This window comes from Elephantulus edwardii, unplaced genomic scaffold, assembly GCF_000299155.1.
Source record: "Elephantulus edwardii isolate Elephantulus edwardi_28Jun2011 unplaced genomic scaffold, EleEdw1.0 scaffold00139, whole genome shotgun sequence".
Taxonomy (NCBI): domain Eukaryota; kingdom Metazoa; phylum Chordata; class Mammalia; order Macroscelidea; family Macroscelididae; genus Elephantulus; species Elephantulus edwardii.
This window is the reverse complement of record NW_006399889.1, coordinates 3,909,346-3,929,920: the sequence shown is the minus strand read 5'-3', so window position 1 is coordinate 3,929,920 and position 20,575 is coordinate 3,909,346. Positions and strand designations below refer to the sequence as shown.

The window sequence follows — 20,575 nt, the reverse complement described above, 5'->3', positions numbered from 1 at the left end:
ACCATTGCTCTATGCCTATTACCACCCATTTTTAAGTCTCCATTGAACATTCCCCTGTCCTTCACCCCCCAAACCACCAACCTCTGTTATCCCAGTGATTTTCCCCTTCCCCTTTGTTTGCTTGTCCTCCTCCCCTTCCCCATCCCCTTTTGAACATTTGTACATATCTTGCTTATTTATCCTTCCATTATTACAATTTCAGCTTTATGCAATATTTGTCCTTATGTGACTGAGATACTTCTCTCAGCATAATTCTCTCTAGTCTCTCCTGTGATAAGTATTTTATGAAGTGTTGTTCTTTAGTGCTGCCTAATATTCCATCGTGTAAATATGCCACAATTTCCAAATCTATTTGTTAGTTGATGGGCATTTGGGCTATTTCCAAGAAAAATGTTCTTTTAAGCAAAGAAACAAAGCTCATTCTTTTGAACTTGTATGTAACTATTAAACTATTCTTTAGGAATTTCTGCTCTGTGTGTCGTGTCAACATATTGTTGTTGTTTTTGTTAGATACCATTGAGTCCATTCCAATTCATAGCAACTGTGGCCAGGCACAACAGAACAAAACCCTGCTGGTCTACAGTATATTCAGTTAGAAATCAGTAATTTATGTTAAGACTTGACATTGTCGATTGATTAGTAAGATATTTTTCAGAGACGAACATGGGGCAGCAACACATGAAAGAAAAAGGTGTGGGGAAACCCAATCCTGTCTTTTCCCTCTCCAAGTGTAACATCATGAATAAGGAATAGATTCACTAGTACAGCATCTAAACATGTATATTTTTAGATAGATATAATAAAGAGTTAAGTAGATGATGTTGTTTTATAAAGGTGATACTAACAGCAAAGTATAATTATTATCATTCATTTTCAAAGAACTAAGGATAGAATGTTGATAAAATTATATTCCTAACCATGTACTGCTTGAGGTTCCTTCTCGATGGATGTCTCCTTGTTCCTTTCTTATCACTTATGTCACTGACCCTGATAGTAGTTCTCTGTTTCTTTTATTCTTGAGCTACAGATGACATGAGCAGCTTTCTAAGGTTGACAATAAGAGCATTTGAACCCTCCCTAGCTATTTAACTCTATAGGACTAAATCATCAACTCCTGGGCTGCATTGAGAACTGCTGTCTTTTTTGTAGCACTCAGCTCAGAATCAAAAGCCCCATCCAATACTGGATCAAAGCTTTACCTTAAGCAATTCTGAGAACTAAAAGGATAACACAATTCCCAAGGATATATAGATAAAAGCACTTCATGGGAAAGAAATGTTAAAAGAATAAATACTTTTGCATGTTACTTTTAGCATTAGGAATGGTCATACTTGAAGTGTGACAACATACTCTCACCCCATTGTTTTCAGGGATGCCTTGCTAGTATTCTTAGTAGAAGTAAATCTTGAAATTTTAGGATAATTGTCAGTAGTGCCAAAATTATTAATCAGATGTCTTACATGTTCATCTCCTGTCTCACAATATACTTTGTAATGGATCTATGTGCAGAAACAAATCATTTGGGAGGCTGGGTTTTATGAGGAGGAATGTGGCATCAGTATTGAAGGGAGACTCAACCTACGTTATGCAGTACAACCTTGCTTGCTGATACTGAGGAGGTCTTGAAGCGCTTTCTGCAGAAGGTAAAGTACTATAGTCTTCATTACGGATTTAGCTCAACATCAAAAAGACAAAGATTCTCAGCACTGGGCCGATTGGCAGTACCATGATGGATGGAAAAGAGATTGAGGTTGTTAAGAGTTACAGCTTGCTCAGCTCCACAATCAGCACTCCTGGCACCAACAGTCAGGAAATCAAAAGACTAATTGCCCTGGGGTAACCTTCTGCCCAAGGACCTCTCCAGAGTACTGAAAAGCAACGAGGTCAGTCTAGAGACCAAGGTGTGCCTGATCCAGGCCATGGTTTTCACAATTACTTGCTATGTATCAGAGACCTGGACACTGACTAAGATAACAGAAGAGGAATACATGCCTTTGAGTTGTGGTGCTGGAGAAGAGCCTTAGACATACATACATGGACTGCCAAGAAAACAAATAAGTCTGTCTTGGAGAGGTGAAACCATATTTTTTTCCTGGAGACTAGAATTTTGAAGCTCTGACTCTCATAGTCTGGGCATGTGGCCAGGAGGGACCAGTCCATGGAGAAGTATATCATGCTCAGAAGAGTGATGGAACAGTACAGGAGAGGAAGACCTCAGATGAGATGAATTGGTACAGTAACTGGGGTAATGAGGGTAGGTGTGTTGGAGTCATTGAGACTGCCTCAGAATAGAACAGGCTTCAGAGCTGTTGTACATAGGGTCGTTATGATTTGCAGGCGATAGCACGTAACAACAACAATGGATACGTGCTATTTTGATACTGTAATTAAAGGGACCACAAAGTAAGTACAAACAGTAATAAATAGTTTTATTGGTTGTAAGAAATATAAAAAGAAAAAGATTCCTGTTAACTTTTAAATGCATTTTTAAAAACTTAAAGAGATTTAAGCCTGCTTAAGGAAACTTATTTCCCCACAAGCTGATTTCTATCTTCTGAGTAAAGGCTTCATTAAAAATACTCATCTCCATGAGTTGTGACCTTTCTTTCCTTGAGATTTACTGATTAAAACAGAAGGAACTTAGCTTTGAAATGCACTTGAAGTGAACTGTGGTACGCACAGACCGTCTGTGGCACTTGATGGATGGCCAGTTTTTCCAAGGGGTGAAAGAGAGTGCATTGCATGTGGTTGCAATTGACAAGTCAGTAGTCAGGAAAGAGGAGACATTTAAATGTAAAGAAAGAGTAACTAACTTTTGAAAGCCTATAATTAAAATTTCATTTCTAGTGCTGAACTGAAACTAATATACATTTTAAGTTAAACTTCAGTATTTTTAGGCATGGTTAATGCGGTTTGCGGGCTTTGCTCCTAGAACTTCAGAGTGGTGTCTTCTCTAAGCAACATCACATTACATTCTCAAAACTTCTGTTCCCTCTACTGCTTTGACTTTCAAATCAATAATACATGCTATTTAAAATTATTAAGAGTGCACTGAGTTTTATTTCATTTTCCTGATATGCTGTGTTACTTTCTTACAGTTTTATTTCATTTTCCTGATATGATGTGTTACTTTCTTGCAGCTACACAATATTGGACCAAGTACCATCAGTAGCACGGTTCTAGAAGTAGGTTGGCCATTCTCTGCCCGGAATGAATTTCTCCTCTACATTTTTCATATTCAAACTCTGGGACCTCTGCGATGTCAAACAAATCCTGATATCAACCCACAAGATATAAAGGTAGGACTCCTTTCCAGCCAGTGTTTATATTTGAGGTGTAAGTTATAGGATGCGGGGAGGAAGGCAAGTGTTAAAACCTGCTGACATTTACATGAATTTTTATCACCAAGAAGAGCAAAATTAGAATGGACAATGAACATTGTAAGAAATTTAGGGGAAAGGAGAATCAACCTAGAATGAATGGATGAAGAGACAATATGTGTATTGCAATTAACTACTTGGAACAAAACATGCATACTTGACTAATGGAAGAAGAGAAAAGAAAAAATGCTAGAGCAACAGAGTTTAGTGAATGGATGATGAAAGGAAAGGCAAGGTACAACGAGGGTGTTGGTTTTATTTTAGTGAAGACTTACACAAAGTGGTTTTCATTCATCAATGCATGCACATTTTCCATCCTCCTCTAATTCCCTATGTAATGCTTGTCTTGTTCCAGGCTACTGACTGTTACACTCATAATTTCTAATCACTTATTCTTTTCAGATTGTCCTTCTTTCACCTATTCCAGTGCAGTGTTAATTATCTATCCATTCTTTCCCCATTCTTCCCATCCCCATCAATCCTATTATAAGAACAATTGGCTTTGCAATATTTGTTCTTTAGTGACTGAGACATTTCATTCCACATAATGTCTTCCAGGTTCACCCACATTGTGTAATGTTTTATGAGGGCATTGTTTTTCAGTGCTACATAATATTCTATTGTGTGAATGTACCATAGTTTTTCTACCCATTCAATTGTTGATGGACATTTAGGCTGCTACCATCTCTTTGCCACTGTGAATAATGTTGCAATAAATATACATGTGCATATATCTCTTTACATCACGGCTCTGGTTTCTTTAAGGTATATTCCCACCAGTGGGCTAGCTGGTTCAAATTGTATTTCTATATCCAATTTTTTGAGGAACCATCAGACAGCTTTCCATAGTGGTTGCACTATTTTACATTCCCATCAGCAGTGAATGTGAGTTCCAATCTCTCCACATCTTCAATAGCATTTTTATTTTACTGTCTTGTTGAACTTTGGTTTTGTCATTGGTGTGAGATAGTATCTTGTTCTGATTTGCATTATCATAGCTGGAGAGAAAATTGAAATAGTTAATGATTTCATCATCCTCAGGTCCACCATTAGCTCTCTTATCACCAGCAGTCGGAAAATCAATAGGTGAGTTTATTTAGAAAAGTCTGCTGCCAGGGATCTCTCCAGAGTGCTAAAGAATTAACAGTGTCAGTCTAGAGGTTAAGGTGTACCTGGTCCGGCCAATGATCTTCTCAGTTGCTTGCTATACATCTCTGAGAGCTGGACCATGACTAAAGATGACAGAAGAAGAATTGATGCTTTTGAGCATACTTCTCCACAGTATTGGACAAGAGTATTGAACATACCATGCACTGCCAAGAGAATAAACCAGTCTGCCCTGGAAAGGATGAAACCAGGTTGCTTCTTAGAGGCAAAGATTTTTTTTTGTTTGTTTTAAAATTCAAATCATCTTTAAATGGATCATTCCCATACATTGTCTTATAAAATTAATCACCATTGCTCTACCCCCACAATAACCCTATATTTTCCAATCACCACTGGATCTTTTTCCTAATTGCTTCAACCTCTCCCTCTACTCACTCAACTTTGTAACCTCCTTACCCTCAACCCCTCTCACCCTCAGCTCCTCTGTTCCCACCCTTTCTTCTTTGGATATTCATTTACATCTTCGTAGTTAACCTTCTGTTTTTACAATAATGGACTTATGCCGTATTTGTCCTCATGAGACTGAGTTAGTTCACTCAGCATAATGCTCTCTAGCCTCTCTCATGTTACGTAGTGATTTTCTTTAATTCATTGCTTCTGAGTGCTGCATAGTATTCCAGTCTACAATTCCTAATGCAGTTGTTGTTAATAGACTTTTGTCTTTGTTAATATCTCTGCTATGAACATCAGTGTATCTGTTTCTGTGTCACAGTTCTATTTTGCAAAGGATATATTCCTAGCAGTGAAGTAGCTAGTTTATATGGAATATATATGATCAGCTTTTTGAAGAAATGCCAAACTGCCTTCCTGTGTAATTGTACCAATTTACAATTCCACGAAGAGTGTATGAGAATTCCAATCTCTCAACATTCTCTCCAACGTGTATTGCTTGCTGTCTTGTTAAACTTTGCCATTGCTACTGGGGTGAGATGGTATCTCATTGTGTATCAATTTGCATCTCCCTTATTGCCTGTGATTTTGAGCATTTCTTTGTGTGTCTATTGGCCATTAAAATGTCCTCTTCTGTGAAAAGTCTTTCCATGTCTTTTGCCCTTTTTGTAATTGGTTTATCAGTCTTCTGGAGGCCAGAGTCATGGGAAGTGAGTATCTAGTTGGGCCATCAATAAGGAGACCAGGCTTCTTGGAGCTCTACTCACCTCAGGGCTGAAGTGTGGTCTCAGGTCAGGTAGGGTCCTTGGAGATGAGGAACCCCCCTCAAAAAAACCCACAAAAACCCCACACCAACAACAACATTCCTTCGATCTGAGTCACAGGGTGTGATCATCTGGTCGGGTCATTGGCCGAGTGTCAGAGTTTCCCAGACCTCTACTCTATGCAGGGTTAGATTATGAGTTTTGGACTTGGTGGGCATCTTGGCTATGATAACCACAAGGTTTCTCCTTTCTGCCTGTGTCACTGGGATCATACCTGGCTGGCCCTTCAGCAGAAAAGGAAGGCTTCCCAGAACACTGCTAAGCACAGGTCTGAGTGTAAGTCTCAGCTAAGGCAGGGTCTCTGCATGGTTATGTCCTAGTAGTGATAGGTCCCTTCTTCTCTAGTTTCTTCAAAGCAGAAGTCCAAGGTCTCTGGTACAGTGGTGGTGGCACCCACTGTGGGGAGATAAAAGCTACAGTGAGGATTTAATGAGATGTTGTGTTAAATGGCCTTGATCAATTGTAATTAGTGTTATAAAAATGTTTGAATGAATACCAATTATTTTTTAAAGAATTAGTAATAAATATAATTAATTTTTTTTAAAAAAACAATTATTTAATGATGCTGAACACTGTGATGTGAACAAATGTGATAGTGGTTACCCATGGTGGACAGTGTTTGGTGGAGCTTCCCAATTAAAACAAGCTTGAGAGCAGGAGTGGTGTCTACTTCCAAAATGGCTTACGTCCAGAAACTCTATGAACAGTGCTCAGGTCTTTAATACATAGGGTGTCTATGAGTCTTCTATGACTTAATGGCATTTAACAACAACATCAACAATTATAAAAGTAAATCCTTTTGCTGATAATTTACTAGAACTTCTCTTTAACATTACTGTTAAAATGTTAAGTCTAATTTGAATGATCACTGCTAAAAAATTTACATTCCTCATAGTTTTCTTTCTCATGGTCAAAAGCAATCAATATGGACATGGCCTGGTATTTATTTAGCCTCTTTCACTGGGTAACTCTTATCTACAGTTTGATTAGCAGTATAATCACACAAAAATGTTACAAAAATAGAAATGTCACATTTTGGAAAATTCACAAATATGCTGTTGTCAAAAACTTTTTAGTATGTTGCCAAAGGACATGAGAATTTTTGCCAAAATAGGTTCTTCAATAGCAAATGGTGAAATGTGATAGTTTGCCAAAGGCCTTATCAATAATCCTTGGAGTCCCAACATTTGAATTTCTAGGCCTTCTATCATCATCTAAGAAAAAACTTTATTTCTCTTTTATTTTGATGGATAATTTCTAGGTTGATAAATTTTTCTTTTCATTACTTTAAGTATGTCACTATATTTTTCCTTGTATGGTTTCTGAATAAAAGTATATTGTGGTATTTATCCTTTTTGCTCTATAGGAAGGTTTGCTCTATAGGTTAGAGATTTGATCATTTTCTTCTATAGTGTTTTTCTCCTGCAATTTATTTTCTTTGATTCTCTGAAGTTTGACTATGATATGACTAGGTTTATAATTTTTTTTTCTTTTGCTTAGTGTTCCCTGTTACTCCTGCATCTGTGGTTTAATGTCTGTTATTAATTTTGGAAAATTTATAGTCATTATTAATTCAATTATGTCTTCTCATCTTCTCTCCTCTTTTTGGGATTCTCATCATATGTATATTAAACTGTATTTTTTTTTTTATTCTTCCACAGTTCTTGAATAGTTCATTCTGTTTGTTTTCCATTCTGTTTCCCTTAGCTTTTTTGGTTTAGAACATTTATATTGACACCTCTTCAGACTCACTAATTCTTTCTCAGACATATTCATTATATTATAAGCCCACAAAAAGACATTCTTTATGTCTGTTACTGTGGTTTTGATTTCTGATATTTCATTTTGATTCTCATAGAATTTCTGTTTCACTGTTTACATTACCAATTCATTCTTACATGTTATCCATTTTTCCACTGAATCTTGGGTATACTTATAGTAGTTTTGAATTGTCAATGTGATAATTTCAAAATTCTACCATACCTGAATCTGGTTCTGACATTTTATTTACCTCTTCATATTCTACGTGTATTTGGGTGGAACCTTTTAGTATTCCTTGTAGGTTTTTTATTCAAACTGTGTATCATCTATCACATAAAAGGAATTGAAGTATATAGACTTTAGTGTGAAGTGAGCTCTGCTTATTGTTCACTATAGGTATACTGACAGAGGCAGAAATTTATTCCAAGAGCTCTTATTTCTGTTTTCTTTTGAACTTCCAGTTGTCCTCATCTAAAACCCCTTGCTATGATCCTATTTATACGATAGGCTCTCGCTCTCTCTCCCCCTCCCTCTTTGTGTGTGTGTTTTATCTGGTGGTGGAAGCATTCAATACCCATGATTAAGTATCAGTCTTTTAGTGAGCCTTTGTATCTAGCCTGTAATCTTCACAGGAGCTTTTAAACCCCTCCTCTTCGCTTTTACAATAGAAAGGCTTAAGAGGGCTGAAATCCACCTTAGATATCCCCCTTCTTTTAAGTTAGTTCTCAATGCCATCATGTCCATTCTGGCTCATAGCAACCCTCCTTCAGGTTTTGAGTCTGTGACTCTTTACAAAAGGAGACTGCCATTCTTTCTCCTGCAGAGTGGCTGGTGGGATCAGAGTACTGACCTTTAAGTTGCCAGTCCAACATGTTATGTGTTATACCACCAGAGCTCCCTGTTTTTAAGTACTATTGAGCCAACTAAGACTCACAGTAACCCTATGAAAGATAACTCTGAACACTGCCTTAGCTGTGCTATCCTATCCTTCTCTGACATGCAGTCCACCATTATAGTCACTATGTCAATTCTTCTTGATGAGGGCCTTCCCCTCCTTCACTGACCCCCAGCCTTTCCAGCATGATATCCTTTTCTAAGGACTGGCCGGTCCTAACAACATGCCCAAATTATCCTAATCTCCAAGGAGTAGGGTGATTTGACCTTTCCCAAAATGTGTGTGATTGTCCCTTTGGCAGTCTGTGGGATAGTCAGTACTCTTCTCCAAGACCACAACTTAAAGTCAACAATTCTTCTACTGTCATACTTATTCATTAGATTCTAGTAAAATAACTTCCTTCAAGGGAAGAACCTCCTAAGGAAAACAAAGTTCTAGGCATATTTTAATATGGCTTTTTCCTCCCTGCAACTGTCAGAATGGTCAAGGGAACTGTTCTTTGCTTATACTGAGAGTCTAGTAATCCTTCTTGAGGGAAAACTCTGGAAAAATGTCGAGTACTCTCTAAAATTGAGTGCCTCCTTAGAGTTTTTAACTCTTAAGATAGCTCAAAGTCTAGCACCAGCAATGTAATTTAAATTTAAATTGGAATTTAAAGTGTTCCTTTGGTTCTTAGTTCCCGGGAAGGACTTCTGTTCCTGAACTTCTGCTTGCATTCCAGTGAGCTGGAGTTCTCTGTACCAGCCATTATGTCTCTAGGTTTTGGTATTTTCCTTTGTTGTTGTAATGGTTGATGTTTTGGGAGACACAACAGTTTTCACTGTGATCTAATTTGCTGATGTATCTGAACAAAGTTGTTTATTTTCAGTTGGTTCCTCTTTGCCCATATTGTAGAGCCCTTTTCTTCTGTAAGCCTTGTAGGGAAGCCAAGAGCAGTGCTTTAAACTCTTGTGCATCCAAGTCTGTTGGGTACCTGTTAAAAGGCACATATATATTCAGTGGGTCTGAGAAAAACTTGAGATTCTGCCTCGCTGTAAGATATTCATGCTGCTGGTCTACCAGTTACACTTTGATTCAGAAAGAAGCACCTAGCCTTGACAGATCTGAGCCCATTCAGATTAAGATCCAATTTTGACTTTGCATTCCATGATTTCTGTTCAACCAGAGAAAGACTAAGAGTCCTATTTTAGAAGACTTTTTTGAAAGCAAACCCTATCCTTTATGGATATGTAATAAAGTCACTTGTATTATCCAAAATTATTTTAGATACTTCCTAGATTCCTCCCCCCCATTTCTGTTCTTTTTGCTCTTCATAGAGAAACATTCTTTTATAATGAGTCGCCAAGAATGGTAACTCATTATAAAAGAATGTCTTCCTATATTAATGAATAAATATAAGTAATTAAAAATTTTCACTCTGATTAGCATATATTTTAGTAATACATTTTTAAATCTAAACTGTCAGAAGCACATGATTATGCAGACGACTTCTTAACTCTCTTTGAGTGTAATGTTTAGTTTCCATCTGACACTGTTTATAGTGTTTGTATATATTATGATATTATGTAACTTGTTTAATGTGCACCAAGTTGGTTGTGATTTTTGTTTCCTTTGTTGCAATTTTACCATCATTTATAATGACAAGACAGCACCCGTTAGATAACTTGACTTAAATGTTTACAGATTAATACACACTACTAGTATATACTAAGCACCTGGTATTCCCTGATCCCTAGTTGTTCTTTAAGGTAAAAAAAACCAACAACTTATTTTAAACTCTGAGTGAGGCTTTTAACATGTGACTTAATTATATGATATTAAAAAATACTCACTTTGTAGATATATAGTATTAGAAAAACTTAAAATAATGGAAAAGCTTTGATAAGGTAAACATATATCTTCCATCTTCCTTTGATGGTTCCTCTGTCATTCAGTATTTTGCCCATGGAATCCTTCAGCATTGCAATTCTGCCTTGAATTTTATCTTCAGTTCTTTCAGGTACTCAAAGTGCTTTTAAGTGTAACTCAAAATGTCTCAAAGTGCTTTTTATCACAACTGCATTTAAAATAATTGGTAATCTGTATATTTTATACCAACTGGTATAAACAAATGAGAATACATGAATAATTACTTCATTACTTCTTCTACATTGCCAACCTTTAGGTTGGCAGTTCAAATCCACTGACTACTCTTTGGGAGAAAGGTGGACAGTTTCTGTTCATATGATTTATGCCCTCCTAAAACCTACTGGGGGGGGTCAGCTATGAGTTATTCCCAACTAAAAAGAAATTAATTTTTTTAGCAAGATACTACAAAGATGAATTTGTTTTATTCTGTGTCTGAAATATCAATTCTAATAACTAAAGAGCAGATTATATGTCATACATGTAATCTTAGAATAAGTCTGAGAAATTTTACATTTACTATCAACTTCAGAATTGTATATCAAAATACATGCTTTTAGGCTGAGTGAACAGACTCAGTCCCACAAGGATAAGTATTGTATAAAACCATTATTGTAAAATGAGTATAAGGATCCAGGAAGGGGAGGAGAATGGAAGCAGAGGGATGAGGATGTGTGGGGTGGGTGGTGGGGTGGGGTGGATTAATCGTGGAGTTGTACAATTTGATGGGGGAGTGAGGGAAATTGGAAGAATCTAGTCTGAAAAGCAATGTATTTGAATTTTGTAAATAAACTAGTATAATAACAATAAATAGATAAATTTTTAATAAAAAACAAAGCTGCATGCTGTACTTTTAAAATGAGAAATAGTATTTTTAATAAGACAAAGAGAGAGGAAATATAATAAAAAGAAAACCAGAGGAGGCAGAAATACATGTGTAGGTCTGTTGTTACGTGCCATCAAGTTAACTGCAAGTCATAGAGACATTATGCACAGTAACTGTGAACTCTACCCTATCCTGAGCCAATCTCACACACCTACCTCCATTAAACTAGTTAATATGTTAATCCATCTCATTCAGGGTCTTTCTGTATTGCAATGTCTCTCCAACCTCCCAAGCATGATGTCCCACTCCACGGACTGCTCCTTCCTGGCAACATGCCCAATGTATGTCAGACTGAGCTTCAAAATCCTTGCTCTCAAGAAACAACCTGGTTTTAACCTTTCCAGGACAGACCTATTTGTTTTCTTGGCAGTCAATAGTATGTTCAATAATCTTCTCCAGCACCACAACTCAAAGACATTAATTTTCTTTTCTGTTATCCTTATTCATTGTCCAACTCTCTGATGCATAGAAAGTGAATGCAAAGATCATGGCCTGGATCAGGTGCACCTTAGTCTCTAGACTGACATTGTTGCTCTTTAGCTTTCTAGTGAGGTCCTTGACAGCAGATTTTTCCTAATGCAATATATCTTTTGCTTTCTTGACTGCTGATGCCAAGCCTGACTGCTGATGCCCAGAGTGTTGATTGTGGAACCAAGTAAGCTGAAATTGTATATCGGTATAGGTAAAATATCATCTGATCATGTTGCAACCTTCAGTATGGATTGCATCTCCAAGTCAAGAAGACAAATATTCTTACCACTGGACCAATAGGCAGTTTCATAATGGATGGAGAGGAGATTGAAACTGTCAATTGCTTCATCTTGCTTGGATCCACCCAATTAACACCCTTGGTAATCGCAGTCAGGACATATGGAGATGCATTGCATGGAGAAAATCTGCAGTTAGGGACCTCTCCAAATTACTGAGTTGTAATGATGTCAGTTTGAGGACTAAGGTGTGTCTGATTCAGGCCATGGTCTTTCCAATTACTTGCTATCCATCTGAAAGCTGGACAATTAATAAGGATGACAGAAAAAGAATTGGCACCTTTGAGCTGTGGTATTGGAGAAGAGCACTGAACATCCCATGGACAGTGAAGAGAATGAAGAGATATGTCTTGGAAAGCCTGCAGACAGAGTGCTCTTTGGAGGCAAGAAGATGAGGCTTTGCCTCATATACTTTGGGCATGTTGCTAGAAGGGGCTATTCCTTGGAGAAGGACAGATACTGGCAAAGGTGGAGGGTCGGCAAAGGGGAGGAAGATCCTCAACTCGGTGAATTGACACAGTGACTGCACTGGGCTTTTGTGTGTCAAGAAATGTGAGAATGGCAAAGGATAGAACAGGTTTCAGATCTTTTGGTCATAGAGTCGCTATGAGTCATACTTGACTTAACAACATAGGGAAAAAATTAATCTTAGTCATAAATGTTAATTCCAGTGGATGAACTAAGATAAAATTACAGACAGTTTCTTTAAAGTCAAAAGGAGTAAGTACTTCAAACATCCGCATCAATGAGCAGTCTATTTTCTATAAGTTGTTCTGCTTTTCTGAGAATACTTCAACTCCTGATGGTCTTTTCTGATTCATCACAGCCCTGTGTGACAGAACAGAGCTGCCCCATGGGGTTTTCTAGGCTATGATGGGTTCAAACTCTCAACTTTCTGGTTATAAGCTGAGCACATAACCATTACACCAAGATTCTTTCTAGGTGTCCTAGCAAGCAGCATCCCAGTCTCATCCCAACCCTGCAACTTTCAAAGGGAGTCTGACACCTTTAATCTCTGGTATTTCCTCTGGACGATTTATACAATCCTCCATGGTGGTTTGGTTTTGTGGGGGGTGGAGGAGTGGAGTTTGAGGGGTTTGTTTTGTTTTGTTTTACCACTTGCTTAATTTTTTTGTTTAGATGGTTATGATATATCTATTCACATATACCCCAAGTGATGTGTTTTTATTTCAGGATCATTATCCTTCCTCTTTGCCCATAAGTCATGTTTAGTCAGCCTCTCTGTACTTATATTTCCTCATTTTGCCCATATATCTCCTAAAGTAGCTCTTTCCTTTATTGACTCTTCCCAAACCTCTCACAAATCTCTGAAGGAATTCTGTTTCTATTTAAAAAATAAAATCCAAAAATGTACAGCAATAGATGAATGAATATCTAAATTTCCATTAAAATCATAATTAAAATGAAAATAAATTTTATATATATTTTGAAAAGAAACACAATGTAGCATTGCCACAAATGGGGGGGGTGTTGGGGAGGAAATCTGTCCTGATTCCCTAGAAACATTTTCTAAGACATCCACCCAAAAGAACAGTGACATTGACTGTAAAGCGTTTGACATTTCCCTTTCATAGTCCACCAAGTTCCCACATACTTTTGATGTTTTCTAATTTATTTCTACCTAAATATCAACATTTAATATCATTTCTTTTTATTTAACACCACGAATTTTTTTCTGTCTTTTTAAATTACTCATATGGCAACAATTCTGGGGTTTACAATACTTTTTATTGGAAATATATAGCTTTATGGCACCACAGCCGCATTAAGGAAGAAGTAGGGGGGGTTTTTGTGGGCCAGACAGAGAATGGAACCATCATTTAAAACATTCCTACAGAGAAATGCAGCATGCATGCCAAACAGCTAACCTAAAACTTCCTGAAATACAGCCTGTCTATAAATTGAATATACATTCCTAATATGACTCTTCTCCAATAAACATCAAAGTTCAATAATCTCTGAGTGGAAGTTCAGTTTTCATAATATTAACTGGAACAGTTAACTTATCCCACCAAGTTAACCCTAATGTCCCCAAGTTTTGAAGAGGGGTCCTGGCTATCTTCTTAATCTGCCACCATATTCTTTCTGTAACCTCTAGCTCTTCTGGATAAAGTTCTCACCCATAACTACATCACTTAGGTTATGTGGCAAAGTTCTCACCCACAACCACGTCACTTGTTCACATATAAAACACATTAAAGGCATTGGGCATGGAGGCCAAACACTCAGGTGTGGCTTGCAGTCAGTGAGTTGTTTTTAAACATCTGCCTTGTATCTGCTTGGTTTCATTGACATTCATCCATCCTCATTTGTCAATGTAGTTCTAACATCAGAATATGAGGACTGAGTTGGGAACCTTGGTGTGTAAACAGTTAACTCACTTAAACTGAAGGCTGGAGGTTTGAGTCCAAACAGAGGTGCTTTGGAATAAAGGCCTGGAGATCTGCTTTCCTAAAAGATCAACCTTTTAATAGCCTATGGAGCACAGCCGCACCTGGCACAAGAGGACTGCCATGACTCAGGGCTGATTGAGAACAACTGGTGTTGGTAGATGCAAGGGTAAACCAGTATTTAAATAGGGAAGACCTTGATAATTAGCAAGCAAAAGTCCCTGCTCCCCCATTTTAAGCAAATGAAGCCCAGTCTGAACAAACGTGAAGTACGGCAGAAGCTAGGGCACATTCTGTTCCTTATTGCACTATTGCCTCCCCTCAGAACAGTCTCCGCATTCCGCCCCTCCAGTGGTGCTTTCTAGTCCATCAAACCCATGTTGTCTGTCTTTTCTAAACTAAAGCATGTAAGCAGATGTCCATAAAGGTTCGGCACCCAGGTCACAAAGAGAGATTTTTAATGTGGCAATTTCTTCACATTCTACCAATTCAAAAACATTTTGAAACACTCAACTGTCTACAGCATTTAAACCAATCCATTAAATTTAATGTGTTCCAGATCCTTCTTGGTATAAAATTTTAGACTTGCATCAAGTATTTCTCAACTCTACTAAAGGCAGTAAAATAATGATTTCAAACTACCAATTTTCTTATTTGGGTGGGCTTTCTCCTAAGGTTTGGCTAGTAATTCAAATAGATGTGTTTCTTGATAAAATGAAGTTAAAGAAGGAAACCTATTAAGAAACTAAAACTCCATCAAAAGTGAAGTTTCTTTTTTTGTTTTTAAGTGGCAAGGCTGTAACACACAGCCAAGTGTGAGATAGAGGGCAAAATGCCATGGAACCTGAAACTACACCAAACTTTAGAAGAGAAAGGAGAAATTCAAATGCAACCTGTATTAAGATTGGTGTTCTTGATCCAAATTCAAGAGAGAAGAATCACTAAGTAAAAAAAGTGATTCAAAAGAGACTGGAAAAGGAGAACTTTAATGAAAAAGAAGACTAAAGTCGTTCAAACAATTGTCTCTGAAGCCAGAGAGAGCAGGCTGCCGCCACTGAGAACTAGGCTCTTGAACAAGGCCAATCCCACAGGAAGTACAAATTATAACCAGATAGTGCAAACATGGAAAGCAGAAACACAGACACAGTTGATTCTCTAAGGATCATAGCCTCACAGATTTTTTTAAAAATCAATAGACCCTGCAGACAGTGGCTTGGCTTGGTTAATTGAAATAGTTTTATCTTTAAGAGTATTTTCTTTCTTTATAACAGCCTCCATTGAAGGGATCTCACTAACTCAGAGTGCAGGCACACTTGTTATCACATAGAACAACAGCTTCCTCTGTCTCTCTCACTCCCTTGTACATTCTTTTGGGGTTCTCTCTCTCTCTCTCTCTCAAAAATCAAGACAGAAAGAAAAACTATTTCCTCTGTGAGTTACCAGGTTCCTTTTGAATGATTTTGAGAGCCTTTAACAGGAACCCTGATGTATTTTACAGCTAATTCATTTTCTATGCCCTTTACTTACCTCTTCATACTCAGACTTCTATCTGTCACAAAAAAATCTGCTTGTTTATTATTTCAGAGAGTCTGATTCAGAGATCAACTTTTTTAAAAAAGTGGTTCTCAAATTTTTGGGTTTTGGCAACAATTCTTTTCGCTCACTCTCTTTTACAAGAAATATTCTTTCTTGAGTATTTTATAAATTCTAGATATAAGTCCCTTATCTGGCATGTCATTACCAAATACTTTTTTGCAGTCTGTGGCTTCCCTTTTTACCCTGTTGGAGAAGTGTTTGGATGTGCATAGGGAGGTCCCATTCATCTATTTTATCCTTTCGTGATTGTAAATTTTCTAGGATGCTTGGAAGACTATTGATGTTGTGGAGTAGATGTTTAGAATTCTTCCAAGCTTTTCTTTAATGAAGTTTATAGTCCTTGGTTTTAGTCCTAGGTCCATGATCCACCTAAAGTTGAGTTTTGTATATAGAGTGAGGTGTGGATCTTGTTGAGTCTTCTGCAGATAGTTTTCCAATTTTGCCAACACCATTTGCCACAACAAGATAAAGGTAAACAATCCAATTCAGATGGCAAACAAACACATGAAGAAATATTCAAAATCCCTAGCTCTAAGAGAGATGCAAGTCAAAACAATTAGGAGATATCCTCTCATCCCAGTCAGAATAGCAAAATTTAACGGAACAACAAGCAGCAAATGCTGGTGAGGTTGTGGAGAAACTAGAACCCTTATTCACTGTTGGTGGTAGTGTAAAATGGTGAAACCACTATGGAAGGCAGTATGGGTGCTTTCTCAAAAAGTTGCAAATAGAAATACCATTTGACCCAGCAGTTCCACTACTGGGAATATACCCCAAAGAAACCAGAACTCCCACCTAAGCAGATATATGCACACCCATATTTATCGTGGCTTTGTTCACAATATCAAAGAGCTGGAAACAACCTAAGTGCCCAGCAACAAATGAATGGATAGAGAAGTTGTTGTCTATTCACACAATGGAATACTATGCTGCATTGAAAAACAAGGAACTCAGCAGGAAATGAAAAACAGAAAAAGAATTGTGTTGCATTCATAGTAAAAAAAATAAATTTTAACTTATATTCTTAAAAAAAAACAGTAAGAAAAACAAGGAACTCATGAAATATTATTCAAAATGAGTGACCCTGGAGGACATTATGCTGAGTGAAATATCTCAGTCACAAAAGGACAAATACTGCATAGTGCCACTGTTGTAAAACAAGACTGACATGGGGTCAGGGGGAGACTAAGAAAGATGGGATGAATAATGTATCCTGCATTGAAACAGATAAGGGAGAAAACTATTTAAAAGGGATATATGATTAGGTATTATTGTCATGACTGCAGTCAAGAATGAAAGCTGTATAGTGGAATGAACCTAGGGGGAGGGATTGTACAACAGTGAAAGAATTTTTTCTTTTCCTTTTCAAAGAGAAGAGTGAACTGGGTCGGGGGAAGGGTGGGCTGGGAGAAAAGTGCAACAATGAGTGAATAGAAATCCAAAGACTCTGTAAATTTTCATTAAAATTAATAAAATAATTTTTTAAAAAAGAAATATTCTTTCTCATGGAGGATTTCATTTGTTTTTTTACTTTCTGTGTGTGTAGATTCAGTTCTCAGCCATCTGTCTAGGATAGAATACATTCTCTGAGACTGCTTTCTTTTTCTCTCCTTTCTAAAGGTGTTTTTCAAGTCTCCTCTTATGGCCTTTTTAGCATGTGAAAACATGGTGTCTAAAAGCTTTTTAAAAATCTTTGAATCACTAATGGAATGAATGAATTCTTTCAGGTACACTTTATACAAACTTGCTAAAGGTAGGGAGAAAAGTGTGTGTGCATGTGTGTGCATCTTCTCCATTCAAAACCTTAACATTTATACCTTTAAAAGAATTACATGGTAAATTGACTATTTGCGCTTTTCCCAGTTCATTTAATTATAAACCAAGTGCTATGTGAGAGTAGTACTAGGAATATCTGAAGTTCAAAGATAGATTACAAACAAGAAAAAGACCCTGTGTGTTCCTTTTGTTTAGGCTCGCAATGTCCTTAACCTTACTTCACCCAACCACTTTTTAACTATCTTGCATATTCCATCTACAAAGTAACATTCTAAACTGTAAATCTATCCCTGAGTAAGATGATGGAGAATCATAAACTTTTTTTTAAAAAACCCAAAATTTTGTTGAGGCCAAATTCTGAGTAACAGCTGGAGAAAAAAACTATGTTTACAAACAATGACTTCCTTACTGTATAAATAAGCAATTTTCCTATTTGTTCCAAAGAAGATACTTTAGTGCTTACTACCAGAGTCTCTTGGTAATTAGCAAGTTATTCTCTGAACCAAGTGTCTGCCTAACATAAGTACTTGTAGACCAGTCTCTTTCATCTCAGATTATTTCATTGGGAAAAACATGACCAGTGGGTGAATGATCAGTTGTGAAAGAGACCCTGAAAGTCCTTCTGGAAAGTAGGCTTTCATAGTTGTTTATATTTCTTGGATTAACTTTTTGTGTGTGTGCTCTTATTTTAAAATAATATCTGGAATGTCATCTGAAACAGCTGGCCTGCAAAACCATTTGAAGATGCTTTGATAATGTTAAGAGTAACATTCCTCTGTGAAAGCATGTTACCTAAAGAAAGAAGTGTGTTAAGTCAACCCGCCCTTGTGATTCCCATGTTCTCTGGCACAGAGTAGAAGTTCTGTATTGTACTGAGCAACCAATTATAAATTTTTGTGAATTGTGATGTACAGGGACCACTCCCAATAAAACAGACTCTGCAATTTTACAAAATCTATATCTAGTACAACCACAGAGGAAGTAAATAGTTCCTTCTCTTTAGAATATTATTTTGTTTACTTTTCTTACTGATAATATTACTATTGCCAAAGACAAATTGCATTGGGAAAATCTGCTGTCAGGGATCTCTCCAGAGTACTGAAAACACGATGTCAGTCTAGAGACTAAGTTGTGCCTATTCCAGGCCATGGTCTTCACCATTACTTGCTATGCATCAGAGAGCTGGACAAAGATGAAAGATGACAGAGGAAGAATCAATGCCTTTGAGTTGTGGTGCTGGAGAAGAGTCTTGGTACCATGGACTGCCAAGAAAACAAACAGGTCTGTCTTAGAGAGGGTGAAACCATGTTTCTCCTTGGAGGCTAGGATTTTGAAGCTCTGTCTTTGGGGCATATGGCTAGGAGGGATAAGTTCTTGGAGAAGGATATCGCTCTCAGAAGGGTGGAGGCATAGCCCAGGAAAGTAAGACCCTGGATATGATGGATTGATACAGAACTGGGGAAATGGGCGTAGGTATCTCAGAATCAGTGAGACTGACTCAGGACAGGGCCAGGTTCAGAGCTTCTGTACACAGGGTCTCTATGGGTTGCAGGTGACTTGAAGGCACATAACAGCAACAACTTGGGAGCTTAGGTGATGGAGCCCATAGTGAGTGGCACCGCTGACTATTGATCACACCTCCCTGCCCGTTTGAATCCATCAGTGACTGTAGGAGACAGATGGACAATCTTCTCTTGTAAGATTTACAACCTCCAAACCCTGCTGGAGGGTCAACTGTGAGTCACTCCCAACTTCACAGCAATGAGTTTGACAGTAATTATTATTTCTACTCCTCCTTATCATCACTGAGAACAAAAATCACATCCTACTTCTTTCTAAGACCTCTGTTACGTTGTTTGCCTAACTACCAGGTAAACTTACGTTAAGTGTCAGCAATTTATATAAAAAAAAAAATGGCACTAACGCATACTAAATTACAAAACAAGATACATAGCCAGAGAGAGAAAATTATAAGAAGCCCAGGAAAATTTATAAACTTAACCAGTTCTGAATTTTATAGAGACTTCCCCATTCTGATTTTTATGTCTAATCCCAACTTTTTTTCTTCTGCAGGACTTTTCTGACACACCTTTAAACACTGAGTGCCTCAAGCCTCCCTTTGGCTTACATGCCTTCTCTTCACATCAGAGCCTGGCATTGCCTTGGATATCTCAGCAGACTCACTCCGTCCAAGGCCTCACCTCACTTGCAGTCACCTCACCATCCTGGTGCTTTGTCATTTCCTCTTCCCACTAAATCTTTTTTTCATCTGTACAAGTCCTTTCCACAAGTCAGCTCATCTGCCCAGCTCTCAACTCTGCCTTTGGCTGTCCTTTTCTGCAAGGCCTGTACTTCATGTTAAGTTACTTGACATATTCTCTTGTTTTTTTAATACTAGTTTATTTACAAAGTTCATATACATTGTTTTTCACACCGAATCTTTCCTGTTTCCTTTACCCATTCCTCCATCCATCCATCTAAGTATATGACTCTATGATTATCATCCCACCACCACCAGCCCATCCTCACGCCTCTGCACCCCCCCCCTTGGATCCTCATACTCATTCTACAGTAATGGTCTTATATAGGATTTGTTCTTATGGGACTGACTTCACTCAACATAATGCTCTCTAATACCTCCCAAGTTAGATAGTAATTTATGAAATTATAGCTCCTGTATGCTGCATAGTATTCTATCGTGTGAACGGACCATAATTTCTCAATCCATTCCATGGTAGTTGGACATTCTTGCTGTTTCCATGTTTTTGCAATAGTGAATATGGCTGCAGTGAACATTGGTGTACAAGTCTCCATTTG

The 20,575-nt window shown here is 37.5% G+C and overlaps 1 protein-coding gene across 2 annotated transcripts in view; it reads left to right on the top strand.

The window, feature by feature from the left end:
* Positions 1-20,575, top strand: part of ITGA8 (integrin, alpha 8) — a 312,225-nt gene that overhangs the window by 229,617 nt on the left and 62,033 nt on the right. For both annotated transcript variants that reach the window (XM_006894290.1, XM_006894291.1), the window contains one exon: positions 3,141-3,299. In XM_006894290.1, the coding sequence (XP_006894352.1) occupies positions 3,141-3,299 (159 nt within the window). The remainder of the gene's footprint in view (positions 1-3,140; positions 3,300-20,575) is intronic.